Below are 20,372 nucleotides of genomic sequence, written 5' to 3' on the forward strand. Positions count from 1 at the left end.
AGTATAGTCAGGACAGGGTTTCCTTTTTTGATTTTCGACGAGAATCCACAGAAGTGGGAAAAAAATAAAGTATAATTTGAAAACAATTTTAGTATATTTGAAGAGGGAAACATTTAAAAGTAATAGTAGGGGAGGAAAAAATGGGGAAAAAATCATTGCCGAAACCCGGGACAGTTCTCCGAACTCGTGCGAGTTCGCCGGTTTTGAACCAGGGACCTTTAGATCTTCAGTCTAACGCTCTCCCAACTGAGCTATTTCGGCTGATGAAGTAAAATGGTCTGTGTAGCGTCATCATTTTTAAATACGAAAATATCCCTTCTGGCAATGATTCCATTATCGTCACTTGCTTTTCTTCTTCTTTGCGCTTAATTGTGCACTGTTGTATGTATTTCATTAGCCGTATGGATGACGAACTTAATTCGTTTAAGTGCTGCTTCAATAACCTTTGACCTTTGCGAATAAACCAATGGTATCGAGAAGTGCGTGAATACATAATTAGATAACCCGGAAGTAAGTGGCCTGCTTGAGGCGAACGACCTTGCCTAGCCTGCGACTAGACGCGGCGGGGCGCTTCATATTATTGCCATATGTCGACTAGAAGTGAATGGATCGTAGCACGATGCGTACCCTAGTAGTATTTCTGGTACTTGTCTCATTTATCTTCAGTTCGAGTCATGGAGCAAAGAAGAAGAAGAGGGAGGTCGAAATCGAGATTGTGGTACGTGCGACTCACTTTTAATGATTGTTACACTGTCTTGACGTACTTGTTTCCAGCGGAGTTACTACCCAAAACTTTTTTGAATCATCACTCATGATGGTTGAAGTTGGTGCGGTAGGCATGAATGTACGATATTCCGTGCACAACATTTGTTGATTACTTTACATGCAAAGTTTAAGTCATCCCATTCGTCGTCGTCAACGAGAAATATTTAACACGATGTAGAAGTTTATTTAGGTTTCTCGTTTTAAAAGTTGACATTCTACACGAAACTAATTTTTCTGATATTACATATGGAAAGGCGGTTAAATTCAATATGTCCAAATCAATTGTACATTTTACTGAAGTAGAAATATTGTATCGCCGTTTCCAAAAAATTGTAACATGTACATGGTCTCCCATAGTACCAATATGTTTGAAAAGAAAAACTTCACGCAGAATGAAAAAAAAGTTATGTTCGAATGTGTGAAAAGGTGAACCTCAAATTTGTTCATGTGTTGTTAATACATTCGTAGAAGAGGAGGGAGTCCCTAGGGCATAGGGGTAGATGGGTTAGGGGTGAACGTTTTGATCTTTATCCTCGACTTCAATAGTGACGTATTGAACTTCATGCTCCCTTGCCACGCGTCAGTGCAAACTTGTCAGCAAAGTTTACACTGCCTTTCTGCATGTTAAAGCATGACAAAGTGGGAATAACGACGAAGATGATAACAATTTATACAGCTGCCTTTTTCCCACACACTTCCCTGGCGGATACCCAAGATCCACTCCGGTGCTAGTTCATGGTGATGACTATACTGAAATAATAAATACATGAATGTTTAGCTAGGTTATATAGTGTCTGTCACGAATGTAATGTTTTTGGCTAGAACAAACTATTATAGCAAAACACATGGTATAGCCTATATAGGCTCAGTTTTGATAGGAGCCAACACATTGACTACCAGTCGAGTCCATATTGTTTTAAGGATAGACAAATTAAATGACTTGATCACTCAAACATGAACGCTATAAATTTTTCATATTGTTTGTGAACTTTATGCAGCTTTGGGAACAGTTTTGGGGTCTGGGTTAGGGTGATGGGGGTGGTGATGGGGATGGGGGAGTGTAAATAGTAAAAGGTGTAGCAATAGAAATGAGACAATTTGTGTAACTTGGCGATGATAACCTTGGCCTAAATTATAATTGGTGATTAAAGCCACAGGGGGTAGAGCAAAAATTACTGAAACTATGCAGACTGTCCTGTCCTGACATGACTCCATACAGATCATGGTCAACCACATGGCAAATCAATTAACACTGAACACCCTGTGTTGAACCCAGCACTGTTGATGGATTGAACACACCAAATTGTCATTTCCTAACAGATAAAATTTCAAAGTACACTATACACTCCTGAATACTAAAACATTTCTGATGGCGTTTTGAATTAAGTGTATCTCTTTCCATGTTCAATTTATCACTTGATTCTTTCACTACCCTACTCAAACATATTAGATCCCTTTTTTTGACCATATACTTTCAAATTTGTTTCTGTAAAAAAAAAGAAATCTGTTGGAAATAAAGTATCCCATACCATATGGTAAAACCTTAGTCTTTTGATACAGTAAGCGTGAATAAATCTAAAGATATGATTGGAAAAAAAACTCAACAGTAAACCTTACCATATGGTATTAGTGAAATAGACATACAATATTATTCCTGGGCAATATAGTAAACCATCTATCTGACTGGTAGTCACATATTCCCTATTTTTTTTGTATTCAAAATTATGAGTGACCTAAGGGGCCTTGTCACTATGAGTGGATAGACAAGTAGTAGTAAAACCCTTAGGCCATGTATATTTTACACCTGAGTGAAGAAAAATATTGGGAAATGATGAAATGATAGATTTATTCTCAGACATGATTTATGTAAAGTAAGGAAACATTTGGATCATTTTGGAACATTTTGACTCATATTTCAAGCACCTCAGAACCAATGATAGATGAGTTGTCATGATGTACGGTATAAAACTATGTTTGAATGTAGTCAACCTGGCTTGCATGCAGATTAATCAAACATATCATTTTCATATCTTGTTGATAAAGCACTCAAAATACTGTAGGGAAATGTGTCCTTTTATCAACACCTTCAAGCATATGTTTCCATGTTTGCAGACTTTTCTTGAGCCAAGACTACATATTAAGTATGAATTTCCCCTTGAGCTGTGCATCGTTGTCTGACAGGCTTGTTTAGTATTTGCTAAAACCTAGTCTCCTAGAATTGATTGGTCATGAATTAAGCCCAATCCTAAGGGATTACAGTAGCACTGACAGTGAAGAGTTTTACCACGTGGCGTCATCTTTGCTGTATTCACGTCTGTAATGTTGTTGTTTGCAAAGACTCAAAATTTTTTCAAACATCCAAACTCGTTATCAACTCACTGTCATTGTTATTGCCATGATGAATCAAAAAGTCATTTTTATTGCCATGATGAATCACAAGTCATTTTCATTGCAATGAACATTTTAAATGATATGTTTGGACTTAAACTTGACTTTGTTATATATTGAAGTAAAACAAATTCTAGGGGGGAGTAAAGTCTGTATATTTTTTCCCCTGAATATTTATTTTGGTAGAAATTAAGTAGAGCCCCTGATATATATGATATAGAACCTAAAAACAAATACAGAGTTCAATATTTACATACAAAGTGTGTTTGAAGACATTTATGATAAATATACAGTCTCATGGGATCATGAATCAATTAGGTAATGAGACCATTTTTCATTTTCGGCCAGTATTTCACTTTAGGAATTAGATTAATTAAAGAGAAGGTTGTCATGTATGGATATTTTAGTAAAGGGATTAGTTAGCCTAATGTCTGTTTGTATTCCAAGCAGCAAGATTATATGTTTCATTTGTGGACTGCAAACATTACATGTAGTCTACCAATTAGTGTGAATTTACAGTCTGATGTATTCTCGGTGACGACACAATTTTCATTTGTGGAAAATTTCATTTTTGTAGTTTCGGAATTAGTATAACATAAAAGTCTATGTATTAGTCACAATACATTGGCAGGATTCCCATCCAAGCTGTCATTGCCACTGGCTATTTTATTATGTATATAAAAAAAAGTCCATAGAGTGTATACGATAAATCTATGAGAACATGGAACCTCTACAATTTGATTTTCTCTGACCAATTTCGTTTTTGCCAGACTGAAATAATTCCAGCCATTAGATGATTAATTTGCATAATCTCATTAGATGATGAATACTTTATTAAGAATGATTCAAGCTTGCAGAAGCTTTTTCAATAATGAATTAAACATTTGATTATTTTTACCCAGGGTTTAACATCTCTGAGTTATTGGCATGCAGTAAGTTGTAATGTCGTTAAAATATCAAAATGAATGATAGGAATAGATATTAGATTTGAGTCCTGTCTTTTTTTTTTTCGACAAGCACTCCATTTTCAGCAGTAAGTTCATATAGATTGAGTATGCAAGTTGTACTGTCAATACCAAAATGTAATAAGTGATTGGTATAAAATTTGAATCATTTGTTTTTTCCAACAAGCATTTCAGCAAATATATAAAAATTTGACATCCATATGTGTTTCCCCCAAAAGTATTTCACTTGAACAATACTTCTGAGTTTAATGTGAGTTATGCTGTCTGTGTGTTGTTGCTAAAATATCAAAATGGTTGGCAAAAATAGGTATAAAATTTGACATCCATTTAGTTTTTCCAACAAGCCTTTCAGAATTCTTCACATTAAATTTAGTATGAGAGTTGTGTTGTCTGCATAATTGTTAAAATGCTAAAATGAATAATAATGAGTCGATTTAAAATTTGACTCGTCTATTTTTTCCAACCAGCATTTCAGCAATATTTCATGTTTCAGTTTGCTATTTGAGTTGCACTGTCATGAAATTACCAAAATGAATTATATGAAAGGGGGTTAAATTTCATTTCTATTTTTATTGCAACCAGCATTTCTACAATACTTGGTATAAATTTAGTGTGAACATTGCACTGGAAATGAATAATATGAATGGTTTTAATATTCAGCATGTTGTTTTGTCTGTTCAGCAAGCATTTCAGCAATTCACATTAATTTGACAGTATGCGAGTTGTACTCTCCTTAAAATACCAAAATGAATCATATGAATAAATATAAAATATGACTATATGTTTTTGTCAACTACAATTTCAACAATACTTCAATTAAATTTTAATAGTATGTGAGTGTATGTTGTCATTAAAATATCAACAAAAGGGGCGAAATCAATAGTTCAATGTAGGATAAAAAACTAAATTCTTATAAAACTTACTCGGCCTCAGACCACCCTCCTCCACCCCTCTAAATAAATTGGCGAAAATTGAAAATTGCTTCAAACTGCAAAATCAATTTCAAATCAGTATGTAGTAGTATGTAGTGCCATTGTGTAGTGAGTAAAAAATAGTTCTTTTACTGCCACTTTACTTTATTTTTGTGCCATGCAATTACTATAGTGAAAATTCTTCCATTTCTCAATTAAAGAAATATATTGTATTTTAGGGGTACAAAACATCCATTAAAAGTAAAATCAATTTTTTTAGGATGAGAACTAAAATGACTCAACCCCCCCCCCCCCCAAGTAAAAGAATTTAGTTTTTTATCCTACATTGAACTATTGATCTCACCCCTAAGTGATATGATTAGATATACAAGTTGACTCATTTTTTTTTGCAACTAGTAAGTCAGCAGTACATCACATTAAAGGGGCACAAGCTGACTGTATGTTTTGGTGCATAAGTTTTCCTACATAATTAAAACAGGTTCTCGCAGTATCTGCTAACTAAACCATACTTACCCATCCATTGCAATTGACAGAACTCAAATCTGGTATTAGATAGATTAGCTTATAAATGATCCGATGACATAATTTATTATACATATAAGAAATGTTGAGGAAATTCTTACCATGTAATCAACTGTGTGTCTTTAACAATACTAGAAGACAATTGTAATGTCAAAGAATGCATGCAACTGTGTTAACATTAATAAAGGTTTTATCCAGGTATTTTCCACTTGAATAAAAAGCTTATAAACTCGTCTTATGCCAGACTTTAACATCGATTATGTAAATTGCAATGGAGCAAAATTGACAGAGCAGAGAGAATACAAACAGCTGGCAGGAGATATGTTTATCGATGAAATACTCTTGAAGCCACCATTTTTCTGCACCTACTTGATACATAAATGTATAATCCATGATAACACGTCACAAATAATTCATAACTGTCAAGAATCTAATATGCATCACTGAGTTTTAATAGACAGAAATTCCAATAACTTTCCTTTAAGAGACAATTTTGAATTGAACTGTTTTATTAAAATTCATAACATGATGTTGTAAATATTTCATGTGTAAAGTTAGAATGACAGTTTGAGAGGACTTATAAAGGGAGTATGTGGTAATTTGTTTCATGCAAATCTAAAAAAAATAACAAATTCATCGTTGCACCAAACTCGATATGTTATTGGACATATAGTTATGAAAATTTCAAATGTATAAATGTGGACAAACTAATTATAACTTAGAAGGAAAAGTCTAGAAATGTAATTGACAGATCTTGAAAATATGAAATTAACAAAATATTTTTCAAAATTATGTCATAATTGAATGTATTGAATATATTAAAACCATGTTTGGTAATTTTAGATTCTAATTAATATGTTTATCTATGTATTCAAATATTTGTCTTTATATTTAAACAGTCTTTGTTATTAATAACTTGAAACTCATATATGTAATTATCAAAATAAATGATCAAAACACTGATTATAAAGTTCAAACTATATGTAGATGCAATATTTTACTATGATACCATTAGGATCCCCTCAACTATGTATAAATCAAAACTGACATGACTTGCCTATCCAAAGTAAATTGTAATTATCCATTTAAGATTTTCTTATCTTGATTTCTGTTCAAATGTAACGACATAAAACAGGCTAGTGAATGTAAAGTACTTTTGTACACTAAGCGTTCTTGATAGATGAGACAGTCTAAAATCACAAAACAGGAGTCAAAATGCTATCATTGTTGAATCTACAAATGAATTACAGTACATGGTACAGTCTCAGTTACTGATATCCCATTAATTATCAGCCGAATTTTGTCACTGTACAAGAAATACATATACTTAAATAAATCAACAGCGAAACTTAACAAAAATCAACTTAAGTCAAGTGATAAGGATGGTTGAATAAAATGCAGTAAAAGGACAGTAAATGGGATTGTCGTGCTGCATTATTTCCAAACGTTTTGGTTTCACAAACTTAATGATATTTTAAATATGGGCACTTCATAGAACATTTTTTAGCCTGTGGACTAATATTAGGATATGTTTCTTGAACAAAAGTGACGTACCATCAAATTCCATTAAGTTACAGACTGTACATGCATTTACAATTTTGAGAGGTATATGCATAATGTAAATTAACAATATACATGTATGATCAGGTCTTGCTCAATCTGAGATAAAAGGTACAAGAAAACTGTACATTTAAAAAGTGATGTCACATATTTTATTAAGACAACTCCCAACATGTTTTAAAATTATATTAAAATATAACATAATATTATTATAGATATTCACAAGGACTGTATTATTATTTCTGGTATATAATATTATGTAATTCTGTTTATAATACTCATATGACATTAAGTCATCACCCAGACTGACATTAAAAGGTCAGAAAAATATAATCCACAAATGTGACTCAAACTTAAAGAGGTTAAATAGATCAGAATCCATACAATGTTTCAATTCTTCACATATTGTGTGCTTTACCTATATGTATTCCTGCCTAGCTTTAAATCAGTGTTGCAGCCAGCCTTTTGAAAGAGTGGGACATAGTGTCCCGAGACTTTCATTTTTGTGGGTCATTATCAATTTGTTGGGCACATAAAAAAAGTGCCAATGGCATTGTAGCACAACTGTACAGCCTTTACAAATATTTACCCATAACAGTATCCATGCTAGATATTTGCAGTTGCCTATCCAACCCTGTTGTTATCTATACAATATACGCAATCATGTGGCTGTTGTTATAGGCGTGGGTCATGTTGCTAAACATATTTGCATACAATTTTAGTGTGGGTCATCTATGACCCGTCACTTCCAAAATTGTGGGTCAGGTCCAAATAATGTGTGTCAAATGACCCAAAAACCCCCTCTGGCTGCAACACTGTTTAAATGATTCATTGAGTGGAAAGAGTCGATTTCTGACACTGGAATGTCCTTCTTCACAAAATCTGACAACCGGAATTTCCTCAAAACATGCAGGAAATTAAAACCATCATGTATAGGGTTTCTGAAAGTATTTCATTCTCATAAATTCTTTTGGTACATATATTAGTTACAGTTTGAACTAGCATGACAGTGAATTAGATATCAGAGATGTGATTATTTGTATGACTGCATGTAGAGCTATATGCTATTATTACATTTATTTGCTTGCACTGACACGCTTGCATAAAAATGGTATTTGTATTGCATTATAACATTGAAAACATGATTGCATACCTGCATGCAAATGATATGTAAATAAGGGTGCAATCATTTGTTGTACATGAAAGCGAATAGTAGCACAGTATCATATTAATGGAAATTTACTGTTTCGAATGAACATTTATATGTCATAATATCATAACTAGGCAAAGCCCATAAGCTCGCACAGGGTAGATTCATTTGTAACTGGCTGCCTCATGATGATATTGTAGATAGCGGCCTCCATGAGAAGTATGCGCATAGTATGTAGAATGCGCATGCGTAGTCGTTGCGCCACAATACATCCTTGGGTACAACCACCCCAAAAAAGTCGCATATTATATAAGACGCGCATGCATATTTGTCATTGAACCGCTACGCAGCTGCTTCACGGCCACTGTGCGAGCTAATAACAAAACCAAATGCCTCGTGAGTTCCAGTGTGAATACTTGCACTCGTACTTGCAGTGTTTTCTGCTACATGTTCACTCGCTACGCTTGTGAAAGTACGGCTGCAGAGAACACTACACCTGAGCATGCCACACTAGCACTCCCTCGTGCCTCATGTGTTCCTGTCATATTATGAAATGGTACTTATATTTTTTATTTCTGTGTAATTCATTTGTTTAATTAGTCATGTGACTATTATAATGACAACAAGGTTAAATGTGTTCAAACAAAAAATGTGGAATTAATACCCTGGTTGTTCATGACAACGCATGTCTATCATTGGTGCTTGAAATTTCAAAATTGCTATTCCTGTTCCTGATGTTTACAGGTGTAAAATTATACTCCCGATATCTTTCCTTATTATTTCATTTTCCTTTGCTGAAAGAAGACATATATTGGGGAATAATATCTTGCAATATGTAACAGGACCATGGACCTTTAAGTCATTAATCATTTCCATGGTCCTCACCAGGATAACACGTACCCTTTTTGTTGATTACATCCTAAATATGTGGATTTATTGTGCACTTTTATTTATTGTTTATGTGCTTTCGGAACAAAGTCAAATTCAAGTAGTATATTTATTCTTTACTTTCTGGTGGAACAAAGTGAAATTCAAATAGTATATTTATTGTTTACTTTCGGGTTGAACAAAGTGAAATTCAAATAGTATATTTATTGTTTACTTTCTGGTGGAACAAAGTGAAAATTCAAATGGTATTGTTTACTTTCTGGTGGAAAAAAGTGAAAATTCAAATAGTATATTTATTTGTTTACTTTCAGGTGGAACAAAGTGAAAGTTCAAAAAGTAGAAGTCAGTCACTGAACTATTTGTTCTGGAAGTATTCCCCAATGAGAGGTCAAAAACTGATACACGCCAAACTAAAAATAAGATAACCGCATATAGTATTACTATGCTACATGTGGCAGTTATGTATATCATAACAAAGTGCAGCCTTGCCCCTAGAATTACCCCACTAGAAGTATGCAGTGCACCTCTAGACAATAAATTTAGTGTGATAAATGAGAAATACCCCCAAGAATATTACTAATTAGTTTAATGAGCCATAGTTAACTGACAAAACAAATGTATCTTTTGAATGGATAATCAGTTATTCAAGCAGAGGAGATAATTGCTCAGTAGAGATGAACTGAAAGGCAGGCCCAGATGAGACAAACAATCATTCTCCATATATTTTTGTAGGAAGTATCTTTTGATTGGTAACAGAGGTGGGATTTGATTGATGGTATGTACATAGTTGTGAGGGGAAAGATAAATCAGGAGAGCTGTGAAGTAGTTTGACTCCTAAGATCTGGGGTGTCATGGCTTGTGAGGAAATATGAGAGAGTCTCATCATGGGTCATTAGAGTAAAATGTAGGTCAAACGTTTAATGGCAAATGAGATTTAGAAATGCTTCAGGCATGCATATAATATTTCACTTGAATCTTACTGTAACCATAGAAACATATATAATATTGTAACATATTATAACACTGCTCTGTGCTTGCAGTGATCCCATGAACAGGCAAATGACATCTGCCCCACATATATACACACTTGCTCTAAAGTACTAAATAAAAAGAACAGTAACAGCCATAAATAGTAGATTGAGTTACAGGTTTGTTGAGAACACAAACAAAAAAATTGTGTCATCGCACCATTTTAGACAAACTGTCCTGACCAGAAACCATTCTTTTTTGGGGCTTTAATTAACATAATAAATTTATTGAAAAATAAAAACCCTACATCTTACTTACAATTGCACACATTGAAAGGTTTATCCATGAATCTGGTATTATTTATATCAAAATCTAAGGTCAAACAAACAGAAGTACAATTTTAAGAGACAGGGTTATAAAATATCAATGTTTATACCATTATGATCGGTAACAGATACTCAAATTGACAGTCATAACCATGCAGCATATTCTTTTAATGACTTTCCAGACAGTGATAACATTTCATTGAGTAAACACAAGCTATCCATGACCTTAGAGTGTTAGTCAAGAACACGTTTAGTACTATAATGTTTCAGTTTTGGTGTTTTATAGCGTTGTGTGTCTCTGTACTTTTCGAAGGTTACGGAGACACAATTATGACGTGCCAGTTTATTGAAAGCTGCTAACTTTTTGTATTTTTTATTTATTTTCTAGACAGAGTCAGATGATTGTTCTGAATTTGCTGAAGATGGAGACACTTTGACAGTTGCCTACACAGTAAGTTATGGATTTTGTTAAAATGATATTTCAAAAAATGAAATATTAAAAAGTGATATATTTCAACATACCATGTAAATCTGTCTATGGTCCCAAGCCAAGTTCTCTTAATAAGATCGGGAAAAAATAATTGTGTGTTTCCAATATAGGGTAGGTAGGTGGCATTTTATCTTATTGTATTGTATCTTTTTAATTATTTACGTTTTTATTTCTAAAAAATATTGCTTCAACCAAATAAGACACAAAATGTCGGTCAGAATACCCCTTCTGTGATAGTTTGATGAAATATGGACAGACAACGCTGGGGAAAGAAAACAGACGAAAAAAATGTTTAGGGTTAGAGGCTAAACTAGGGTCCGTTGGGTTAGATCGAAAACACATGTTTTCACAACAGAACTGTGAGTCTTATTTTATAGCAGAGGTTTGCAATGTTACTTCAGATCTGCTTCTACCAATTTACTTACATTTAATATGTCTCTTAATTAGTTATGCAGAAATCAAATAGTGATGTTATACAGGACAATGTTATTCAAAATATTGTAAATATTACAATATTATGAATGGTAATATAGTCTAGAAGGTAGCGTTGAATCACACGATTCAGAGCCATGGATATATAACCCTCTAGGCTAATGTTAAGATGATATATTGGTTAAGCTGATAGATTACTGGTTTGGTATGATAATTAACCCCAGTAAAGCGATTTGATGTGTGTTACACTCATTTAATTATTCTTATCATGTCTAACATATAGCACTTTCAATTGCATTAGTCTTAAGCTTTAGTATGTGGCCCTTCTAATGTATACAGTTAATTTGAAAACAATGTTGCCAGCTGTGAATAGCTGACTAATTACAGTGTTTATCAGGTAGACTAGTATCACAAGTGTAATTACAATATATATTTAGCTCTCCAGGAGATCTGATGAGACACCTTCACCTTAGTTTCTTAATGGACATCATTTCTTGACAGATTAATTACATAGTTAACAGAACCAGGTTTAGCAACTGAAACAGAACTTTTAAGTTTAACAATGTTTTTGCTAAGGGGGTGCAGTGGTAAGTAGGTCTACCAGGGTTCCCAAGTCATTTTCACTGGATTCCCAAACATAATTACCGTACATGTACTTTGTATGCTGGGACACACTGACACCATTTCTAACCCTTCTCTTTTACCAGGATTCACCAACCTAGGCAGAAACACTGTTTTACACCTGACACCATGCTTTAAGTGATTTAGACATTTAGTGAAAACCCTAATACTTGGAAGTTTCAAATATAACATTTTGTGAGATACCAAATAATGGCAAATTGAAGGAATTTTCCCCCTGTAAATGTGATAGAACAAACACATGTATGATTGTCACAATTTGGTTTTCAAAAATCACCATACTGAACTTCTCAATTGGCTCTTTCATAAGTTTAAAGTTTTCACTAAAAGTAATACAAATCACAATTTTATTTTAGGTGACATATGTTTTTAAGATTACTTTCATTTATCTTATGAAATTTCATCTCCATTGCAACTCAAATAGCTTTTTGTATTGTATTGCTTATTTTCATCAATGTATGAATATTAAACGTACACTGTACAGACACTGTACCATACTGAAGCCTTGAAGGATGTAACAACTAGCTCTAATACACAGAGTTAATAATGCATACAGGCAACATATGAAGAAAATTTGATGTTGAAACTTCAGTTTGACCATCGTCATAAACCACAGCCTCTTTTACAGCACCGTTTAAGATGCGCCAGCAATAATCATTATTTCACAGTATATGTCACAGAAGAAATAAGGGCGCTGTTTTGTGAGAATGGGTTTGACGTGTATGCTGTATGTCTGAGTAATGTCCATGGGAAAATGCATCTGCAGCTGGTTTTCCTAAATACCAAAAATAATTCAGATTTCACTGTAATAATAAAAGAATACATCAAAGTCTCACATATAAGTTGATTATGCTAGCTAGTACATTGGTGTTCAAGCCTGATCTGTATACAAGATGGCAGTACTTCATCACAGCTTAGACTATGTAATGGATCATTCTGACATTGCCTGCCATTCTCATCAAATGGAGTCATTTGCTGTGTGTTAACCTCAATAAGAAAAACAATTACGTGTCTTTTGAAAGTAGTGGTGCATATCTTTGCAGGAGGCATTAAAGTAGATGGCCTCTCCTCTCCTGCTTAGCTTCACATACAACTCTACATTTTCTCTGTTTAACATCTGCAACAGTTAAACCTACAATGTACTTTTCCCTCCAAAGTTATGGAATATGGCACATTGAATTTGCATATTGCATATGTTTTGTGAATTATATATATCAGTGATAATACTTGCACACTTGTGCTCATATACTAGTGGTATTTGCACTGCAGCGAAATACTGAAAATATTGTTGCATACCTACATGTAAATGATATGCAAATGAGGGTAAGATTATTTGCTGTATCCAAGAGTGTGTGATTGCATGGTGTAATTTTAATGTAAATTTGCTGTTTTGGATAAACATGTGTAATAATAACAGAAGCCCATGCCTCGTGAGTTCCAGTGTGGCTACTTACATATTTACACTCCTACACTTCACTCACTATGCTCATGAAAGTAAAGCTGCAGAGAACACTGTAAGCCCTCATACAAATACCCCAAGTACACCACACTTGCATGGGGTTCTGTCATAATCAGTGTGGACAAGGGAGAAGGAAAAATTAAGATAAGAAAGAAAGTTATCACTGGAGAGTGATTACAAGAATCAGTTATCGCTGCAAAAAGAAAAAATTCTTAAACATAAAAAATTTATGTGAATTGTATGTTGATAAGAGCAATGAAAGGCTAACATTATTTTACATGAATGCACAGGGCAGTGACTGAAAGAAATCAAAGATAACTGATAAGGGAACTACAAGAGTCAATATTTTTTATTATTCAGAACTTTACCTTTTTAGGTTAATAGTAAACATGTAGGGAATATGCCAGCAGACAATTGGTAGTCTCTGTAATTCAAACCTAGGCGATAAGGGAGCCGAGGATGTCAAAATGTTTTATCCAAAGAGTTCTCATATTAGCCCTTGACAGGAAATGTGAGACTATAGTAACTAACAGTGTTTATCTCTGTTGAAAATTGAGATGTATATTGACAGTATTATCCATTCCCTACTGCACCTGAAACACAAGTTGTATTCATCCAAGCATCTCAAACAGTTAAATAATTAACTAATAAGGAACTAAGTAATCGTTTTACTTTTGTTTAATGAACTAGACAAAATCCCATCTGGTTTGATTGTCAGTAAGGCTCACACCTGCTGTACATGCATGGCTTAATTGATTCGATGATATAATGTTCACATACATACGCACATGTGCGTAAACACGCACACACACACACAAAACAAAAACAAAACATATGCGTACAGACATTTTATTGTTCAGAATAGGAAAATTCATTCTGAAATAACGAAATTGGATAATGCCGTAAAAGAGGCTGTGGTTTATACAATACAAGGGAATATACAATACAAGGGAGCAATTTATTACATCATTTTTCTATTATACCTTGGATGGAAATTATTAAGGGAATTATCAGCTACACTCAAGCAAGCAATTAGTTCAATTGTTAATTATAAGTTTCTAAAAGTTGAAAATATCAGGTAATGAAAACTGAGTTAACGTTTAGTGATCACTATACTTACACACTGGATTGATGAAACCAAATCTACTTGGAGTAGCATTTTAAATCCCTAATACACTAGCTATACGCTGTCTTTTCCATTTGTCAGATAAAGGAATCAGCTTTGTACTGACAGTACGTGCTATTTCTTTCACTGTGTATATCTCATAGTCTGTTATATTCTTTGCAGGGAATGATAGAGGCCACAGGTCAGGTTTTTGATTCTTCCAATGGCAAAGAGCCTTTTACATTTGTACTAGGTGCCAAACAGGTCATATCTGGATGGGATATTGGTCTAAAAGGGATGTGTCTTGGGTAAGTAATCTGATAGCATATTGTGTCTGTCATCCAGTTGACTTCTGTTCTATTTCCCTTTGGAAAGCAAAGTATTTAGTTATAGTAGTTTGAATGGCGAATTGTAAAAGAATGAGAATGAGGTGTGTCAGCAAATCAGTGTGCCCTCTAGTGACAGCCAAATTTTGTTGTTGTGTGTCAAAATGATAAAAACTGTTTTTTCTTGTGAGTCACCACATAGTAAGTGTTTGGGGAACACCAAATTTGGTGTGTCATTAGAAATTGTGTAAGTCAGTAGCACGTCAGATTGGCTTAGAATATAGCACAAATGAAAATGTTACATATTTGATAGGGTTTAGTTGCCACGTCATCTCCCCCATGTCATTAATCATCCCTTTAACTTCATTATATATTCCCAAAGTTTGCATTTGAACCAATTAGAATATGAATTCCTGTATAAAAGGCCAGGTGTTTCAGTCCCAGGTTCTCACACTAGTTACTTTATCTTATCTTATCAGTCATGGGATTTGAGAGGATTATTCTTTTGCTCTGGACCAATCATTTCTTTCTTTTGTAAACGAGTATAAAGTTGGCGTCAGATTCAGATTCAGATTCAGGTAGCGTCATATTCAGCGTCATATTCAGCGCCAGATAGCCTCAGATAGCGTCAGATCCGGAGACACCCGACGGACTCAATCAAACCTGAAATAATACTGTTGAGACTACAGGGAAAGATTCTGCTTCACAACCTTTTGATGGAAGATGGAATGTCTCTGCTTGCACAATTTTTAAATTTTAAATTCAAATTTGTAAAAATGACAACATATTATATACGTAAACTTAACTTTTACTGACACCATGTACATTATTGGCAAAATGTATCAACCAACGAACATAGAGTGGCTGAACTTGGGGCTATCAATATCTTGGTTGCAAGTATTTCAACTCTATTTCACATATTTTTCCCAAATAAAAATTGTGCAATATATTCATATGGTTATTCTCAAATATGACTGACCTAAGGAGCCTTGTCACTATGAGTCAAAAGACAAACAGTAACAATACCCTTAAGTCACTCTACTATATTCGGGGAATACTGTAATTATTTCCTTGCATACATGATTTATGCAAATTGGGGAATATATAGCTATTTTGAGAATCTTTTGAAATTGTTTTAAATAATGCCAAACAAAATAATCAAAATGAAATGAGTCATTTTCAGAGTAGTTATTTTATCAGATTTTTATATGGGTAGTTGTGGTAATTTGTTCAAAACTTTGACATCCATAGATTAAATTCATCCCATGTCTGTTTTTTTAAATAGACACGATTAATGTATGGAAAGATTGTGTGTACTGCTGAACTACCAGCATTATCAAATTATTTGTATTTATAGAATGTAAAATGTATTTTTAATTCACCCCTGTTCTATATATATATATCCATTGTTTGCTTTCAAATGTTTAACAATAAAAATTGATCAAAACCTTTTCCTGAGTAGAAGTCTGGAACACTGTATAGGCTATTACATAGGGTGTAAAATACAAATGAAATGATAACAAAACTTCAAGGGTTTCATGTCAATCAGTGTTATGTATGAGAAACATAATCAGTGTATTTCATATATAAAACTTACCTGACTTTCCCAGTACCGGGGTTCCCTAGCAAAATTATATTACAATGTATGGGAACTAAGTAAAGTTTACCAAATTTACCCCTGTCTGGTATCAGGGTTCCCACACCTTAACAAAAACACAACATAATCATAATCTTGTGGATTGTACAGTCACATTTACTATTAATTTTGAAAACAGACCAATTCAGTTTTTTAAAAATAATTTTATTTATTTTTAACAGAGAGAGGAAAACAATCACACTACCACCAGAATATGGTTACGGTAAATGTGGACTAATTCAGTTTTTTTGAATAATTTATTTATTTTTTACAGAGAAAGGAGAACAATCACACTACCACCAGAATATGGTTACGGTAAACGTGGAAGTCCTCCACTTATTCCCCGTAAGTAAAGTTGATCATTCATCGTTTTGCATTTTAAACGTTTCTCTTCTCTAAATCTCAGGTGTTCTATCATACATTTCATTTCATTAGCAAATAGCATTTGTAACTCACAGTGTCTGGATTTAGTGAACATGTAGTCGTGAGTCATCCATTCCTCCTGGGGCGATACATTCTGATAATGCATATATTCATTTGTGGATAAGTCTCCACAGAACCCTTAGACCTCTACTAATCCCACATATTTATACATACACATCTACTGCATTCAATACCTTTGTTAAGTAAAAACATGCTATGGGGATATAGACCACTTTAATCAAGTTTACTAAAACCAGGTGGGTCCCCTCTCTAGGGATAATACGTAGCATTACAATAATACATAGCATTGTCACTTCTCTTGCTCAATATTTTGAACCCTTCATTACCCTCTCATGCAGTATTCATCATAGAAATATTATTCGTGATTCGTAATTCAAAAAAAAAATTGCAAATATGGATGCATACAGTGAATCTCTTTGTGACTGAAATAAAACAGGAAAGACTAAAGCAAAAAAAAAAGATATACAGATTAAATATATTCTACCATGAACAAGCCAAGTTTTAACCAAAAGTATGGAATATATACTCAGGTAGTTCTGTGTCATCACAAAGCAGGTATACATGTCTGTCATCACAAAGCATGTCTATATCACTGGTTCTACTTTGTTCAAAATATGAGTCAAAACATTCAAAATTGCCATTACTTTCCCCGATTTTTCTTTGACATTATTGGCGCTGGTATAATTATGTTATTCTTCAATATTTTTCTTCATTCAGCCAGAAAATACTTGTGACCTAAGGGTTGTTACTACTTGTCTAGCAACTCATAGTGACAAAGGCTCTTCGGTCACTCGTATTTTCCTTGGCTTAACAAAGAATAGCATCTAAATATGTGTTTTTGTTTTACTGAATTGTGTTGATAACTAAAGACACTAAACGTAGCTGTCACTGATGTACTTGTGACAGGTGTGTATGAAAATTTTGAGTTCGCAGATTTACATGTCATGTTTCAGGGGAGTGAGAGAGGTATTGATGACTTGCTGTAGAAGGTATATGCTAATCTGTTATAATTAAATTAGTGATGTATTCCTAATCTTGATTGAAGGCCCAATTTACTCACGACATGTATACTCAAATTTAATTTGTTTCTGATCGTTACTTCTAAATTCTTAATATATATATATATTGGATTAGTTGCAAGTCATGCATTATGCATTTATTTCTGTTTTATTCGACAGCTAATGCGAAACTGATCTTTGAGACTCAACTGAGGGCATTGAAGAAACAGACATATGAAGAAAAAATTTTACCACACATAAAATTCATATCTGTACCTATTGCTGTAGGTCTTTTCATGTATTATTTATATGACAAGGTTAAAAAGGCACCTTCAGAGAAAGACGTGAAAAAAGCAGAAAAGAAAGCTTCCAAGAAGAAACGATAAAAAGTGAATATATTCCTCCTTTTCAAGAGAAAAGAATATGTTGTAAAATGTATGTGTTTTAGCATTGCTTTGATTTTAAAATTTTTGTTCATCAAGATACTGTGATTCTCTCTGATATGAACAATGTACTGTAGGTGTATATTTGATTTGAGAATTTATTTTCACTATTTTCATGGTGTTTATAAACTTTCCACTAATGTGAAACCCCTATAAAATGATTTGTTTGCAACTATTGATGCGTCTCCCAAGCTGACATACATTCATTGGTTGTGCCCTCGTATTTTACATAGCATCACCAACGACTGTATTTTAATCTTTTCAATTTCATGAATTGAAATGCAAGACAGAAGCAAAGAAAATAAATTATTTGATAATAAAATATACTACAGATCTCATGGGAAGTTGTAAAACTTGCAATAATATTGTGCCTATTTGAATAATTTAAATAAAAGTGCGATGAGTCACATTAATAAAACAGAATACACTGTAATAGACAGAACAATCTGCTTTCAGTGAATTTAAAAAGCCAAAATTACTTTCTTGACAATTGCTTCATTTTGGATTAAAAATTCAAATCAATATAGAGCAATAAATTTAACTTTTCTTAAATTCAGAATTATTTTCATTTTGAAGAATTTTCATCTTCAAATCAAACTTCAGTTTTGTGTGCTGCACTTAAATGAAATATTAAACCAATTAATCAGGTTAGTAAACCTTGCCCTTCTGACAAAATGCTTTAATTAGACAATTAGAATCTACTTCTATATATAATAATCTGAAAGTAATCACCTCGACAAATCAATAAAATTGATTCCCTAATATTCAATGCAAAATCATTTTATTTTCATGAATTTTAACCGAATTGCTTTATGTATTTTAATGCTTGTATCATTATCGTTGATTTTATTTTCATTTTGAAGGTCTTGGTGTAATAAATCTTATAATTTATTGACCCTAGAAATGGAAGCTGCATTCTTAAAGAAGTTAATAGAAATAAGAATATAATGATGTATAACTAAAAATTTTGTTTTCCTCTTCTTTTATTTTAAGTTGTTTGGAGTGCTGTCATAATTTGTAGACTAATAATGAAATATATTAATAAAATTGTTTAATGTTAGTTCATGCTGTGGATTAAAGTTTTACTTCTAAAACTATGCAATGGTAGATAGTAAATCTAAACATGCAGGCTTCAATGTTTTAATAATAAGTACAGGAATCAAGAAATAAATATAGAAAATTTGAAAATATCCAAACAAGGCTTCAAACTTTAATTAATTGATTAATTAATTATAAACATTAAGAATTGATATTCAGTCTTTGAAGATATGTAAATTAGTAATGTTTAAGTTACTATATTCATTTCTTTTAAACTCGGATAACTCATAGACAATCAGAAGTATGAACAGTTTACTTCAAATACTAAGCAATAATTTATCTCCCTAAAATGTAACATGACAAGATAAGTTACACACATGATTTGTGCAGAAAAACTAAAATTAACACAATAAAGGACAAAAGTGTGTTACAAGTGTTATATCATATTTGCCTAGATGTCTGTTTGTATATATATGAATATATATATATATATATATATATATATATATATATATATATATATATATATATATATATATATATATATATATATATATATATATATATATATATATATATATATATATATATATATATATATAGCACACACATGCACACAGACACTCACACACACACACACACACACACACACAGACACACACATATATATATATATATATTCCATATTGCATGTTGGGGTGGTCAAAACGAGACTACTAGAATGAATTGTTTGAAGTTGAAACCACTGTACATGTAGCAGGGAGTTTTAAAAATATGACCTGATAGAGCAAATTAATCAAAGCTAATTTAAGTAAGTGATCATCTAGTAAAAACTGTGTGAATTTGAAAATCTGTGTTCGATTTCCATTTTCCTGCATTAAGTTATATCATTGTCAT

At 32.9% G+C, this 20,372-nt stretch overlaps 1 protein-coding gene across 1 annotated transcript; it reads left to right on the top strand.

Annotated features, from left to right (window-relative positions):
• Positions 1-588: 588 nt before the first annotated feature.
• Positions 589-19,044, top strand: LOC144445076 (peptidyl-prolyl cis-trans isomerase FKBP1A-like). Its single transcript, XM_078134627.1, has 5 exons — positions 589-718; positions 10,854-10,916; positions 14,774-14,898; positions 16,827-16,897; positions 18,175-19,044. Exons 1-5 carry the CDS (start codon positions 605-607, stop codon positions 18,378-18,380), a joined length of 579 nt encoding a protein of 192 aa, XP_077990753.1. The 5' UTR covers positions 589-604; the 3' UTR covers positions 18,381-19,044.
• The last annotated feature ends 1,328 nt before the right edge of the window (positions 19,045-20,372 follow it).

The sequence above is a fragment of the Glandiceps talaboti genome, chromosome 13 (genome assembly GCF_964340395.1).
Source record: "Glandiceps talaboti chromosome 13, keGlaTala1.1, whole genome shotgun sequence".
NCBI classification, from domain to species: Eukaryota; Metazoa; Hemichordata; class Enteropneusta; family Spengelidae; genus Glandiceps; species Glandiceps talaboti.

Excerpts from the sequence above, each read along its gene's own strand:
- LOC144445076 (XM_078134627.1), top strand. The coding sequence starts at position 605 with ATGGATCGTAGCACGATGCGTACCCTAGTAGTATTTCTGGTACTTGTC. Across the intron at positions 719-10,853 it reads AGGTCGAAATCGAGATTGTG|ACAGAGTCAGATGATTGTTC; the intron begins GTACGTGCGACT and ends TTTATTTTCTAG. Across the intron at positions 14,899-16,826 it reads CTAAAAGGGATGTGTCTTGG|AGAAAGGAGAACAATCACAC; the intron begins GTAAGTAATCTG and ends TATTTTTTACAG.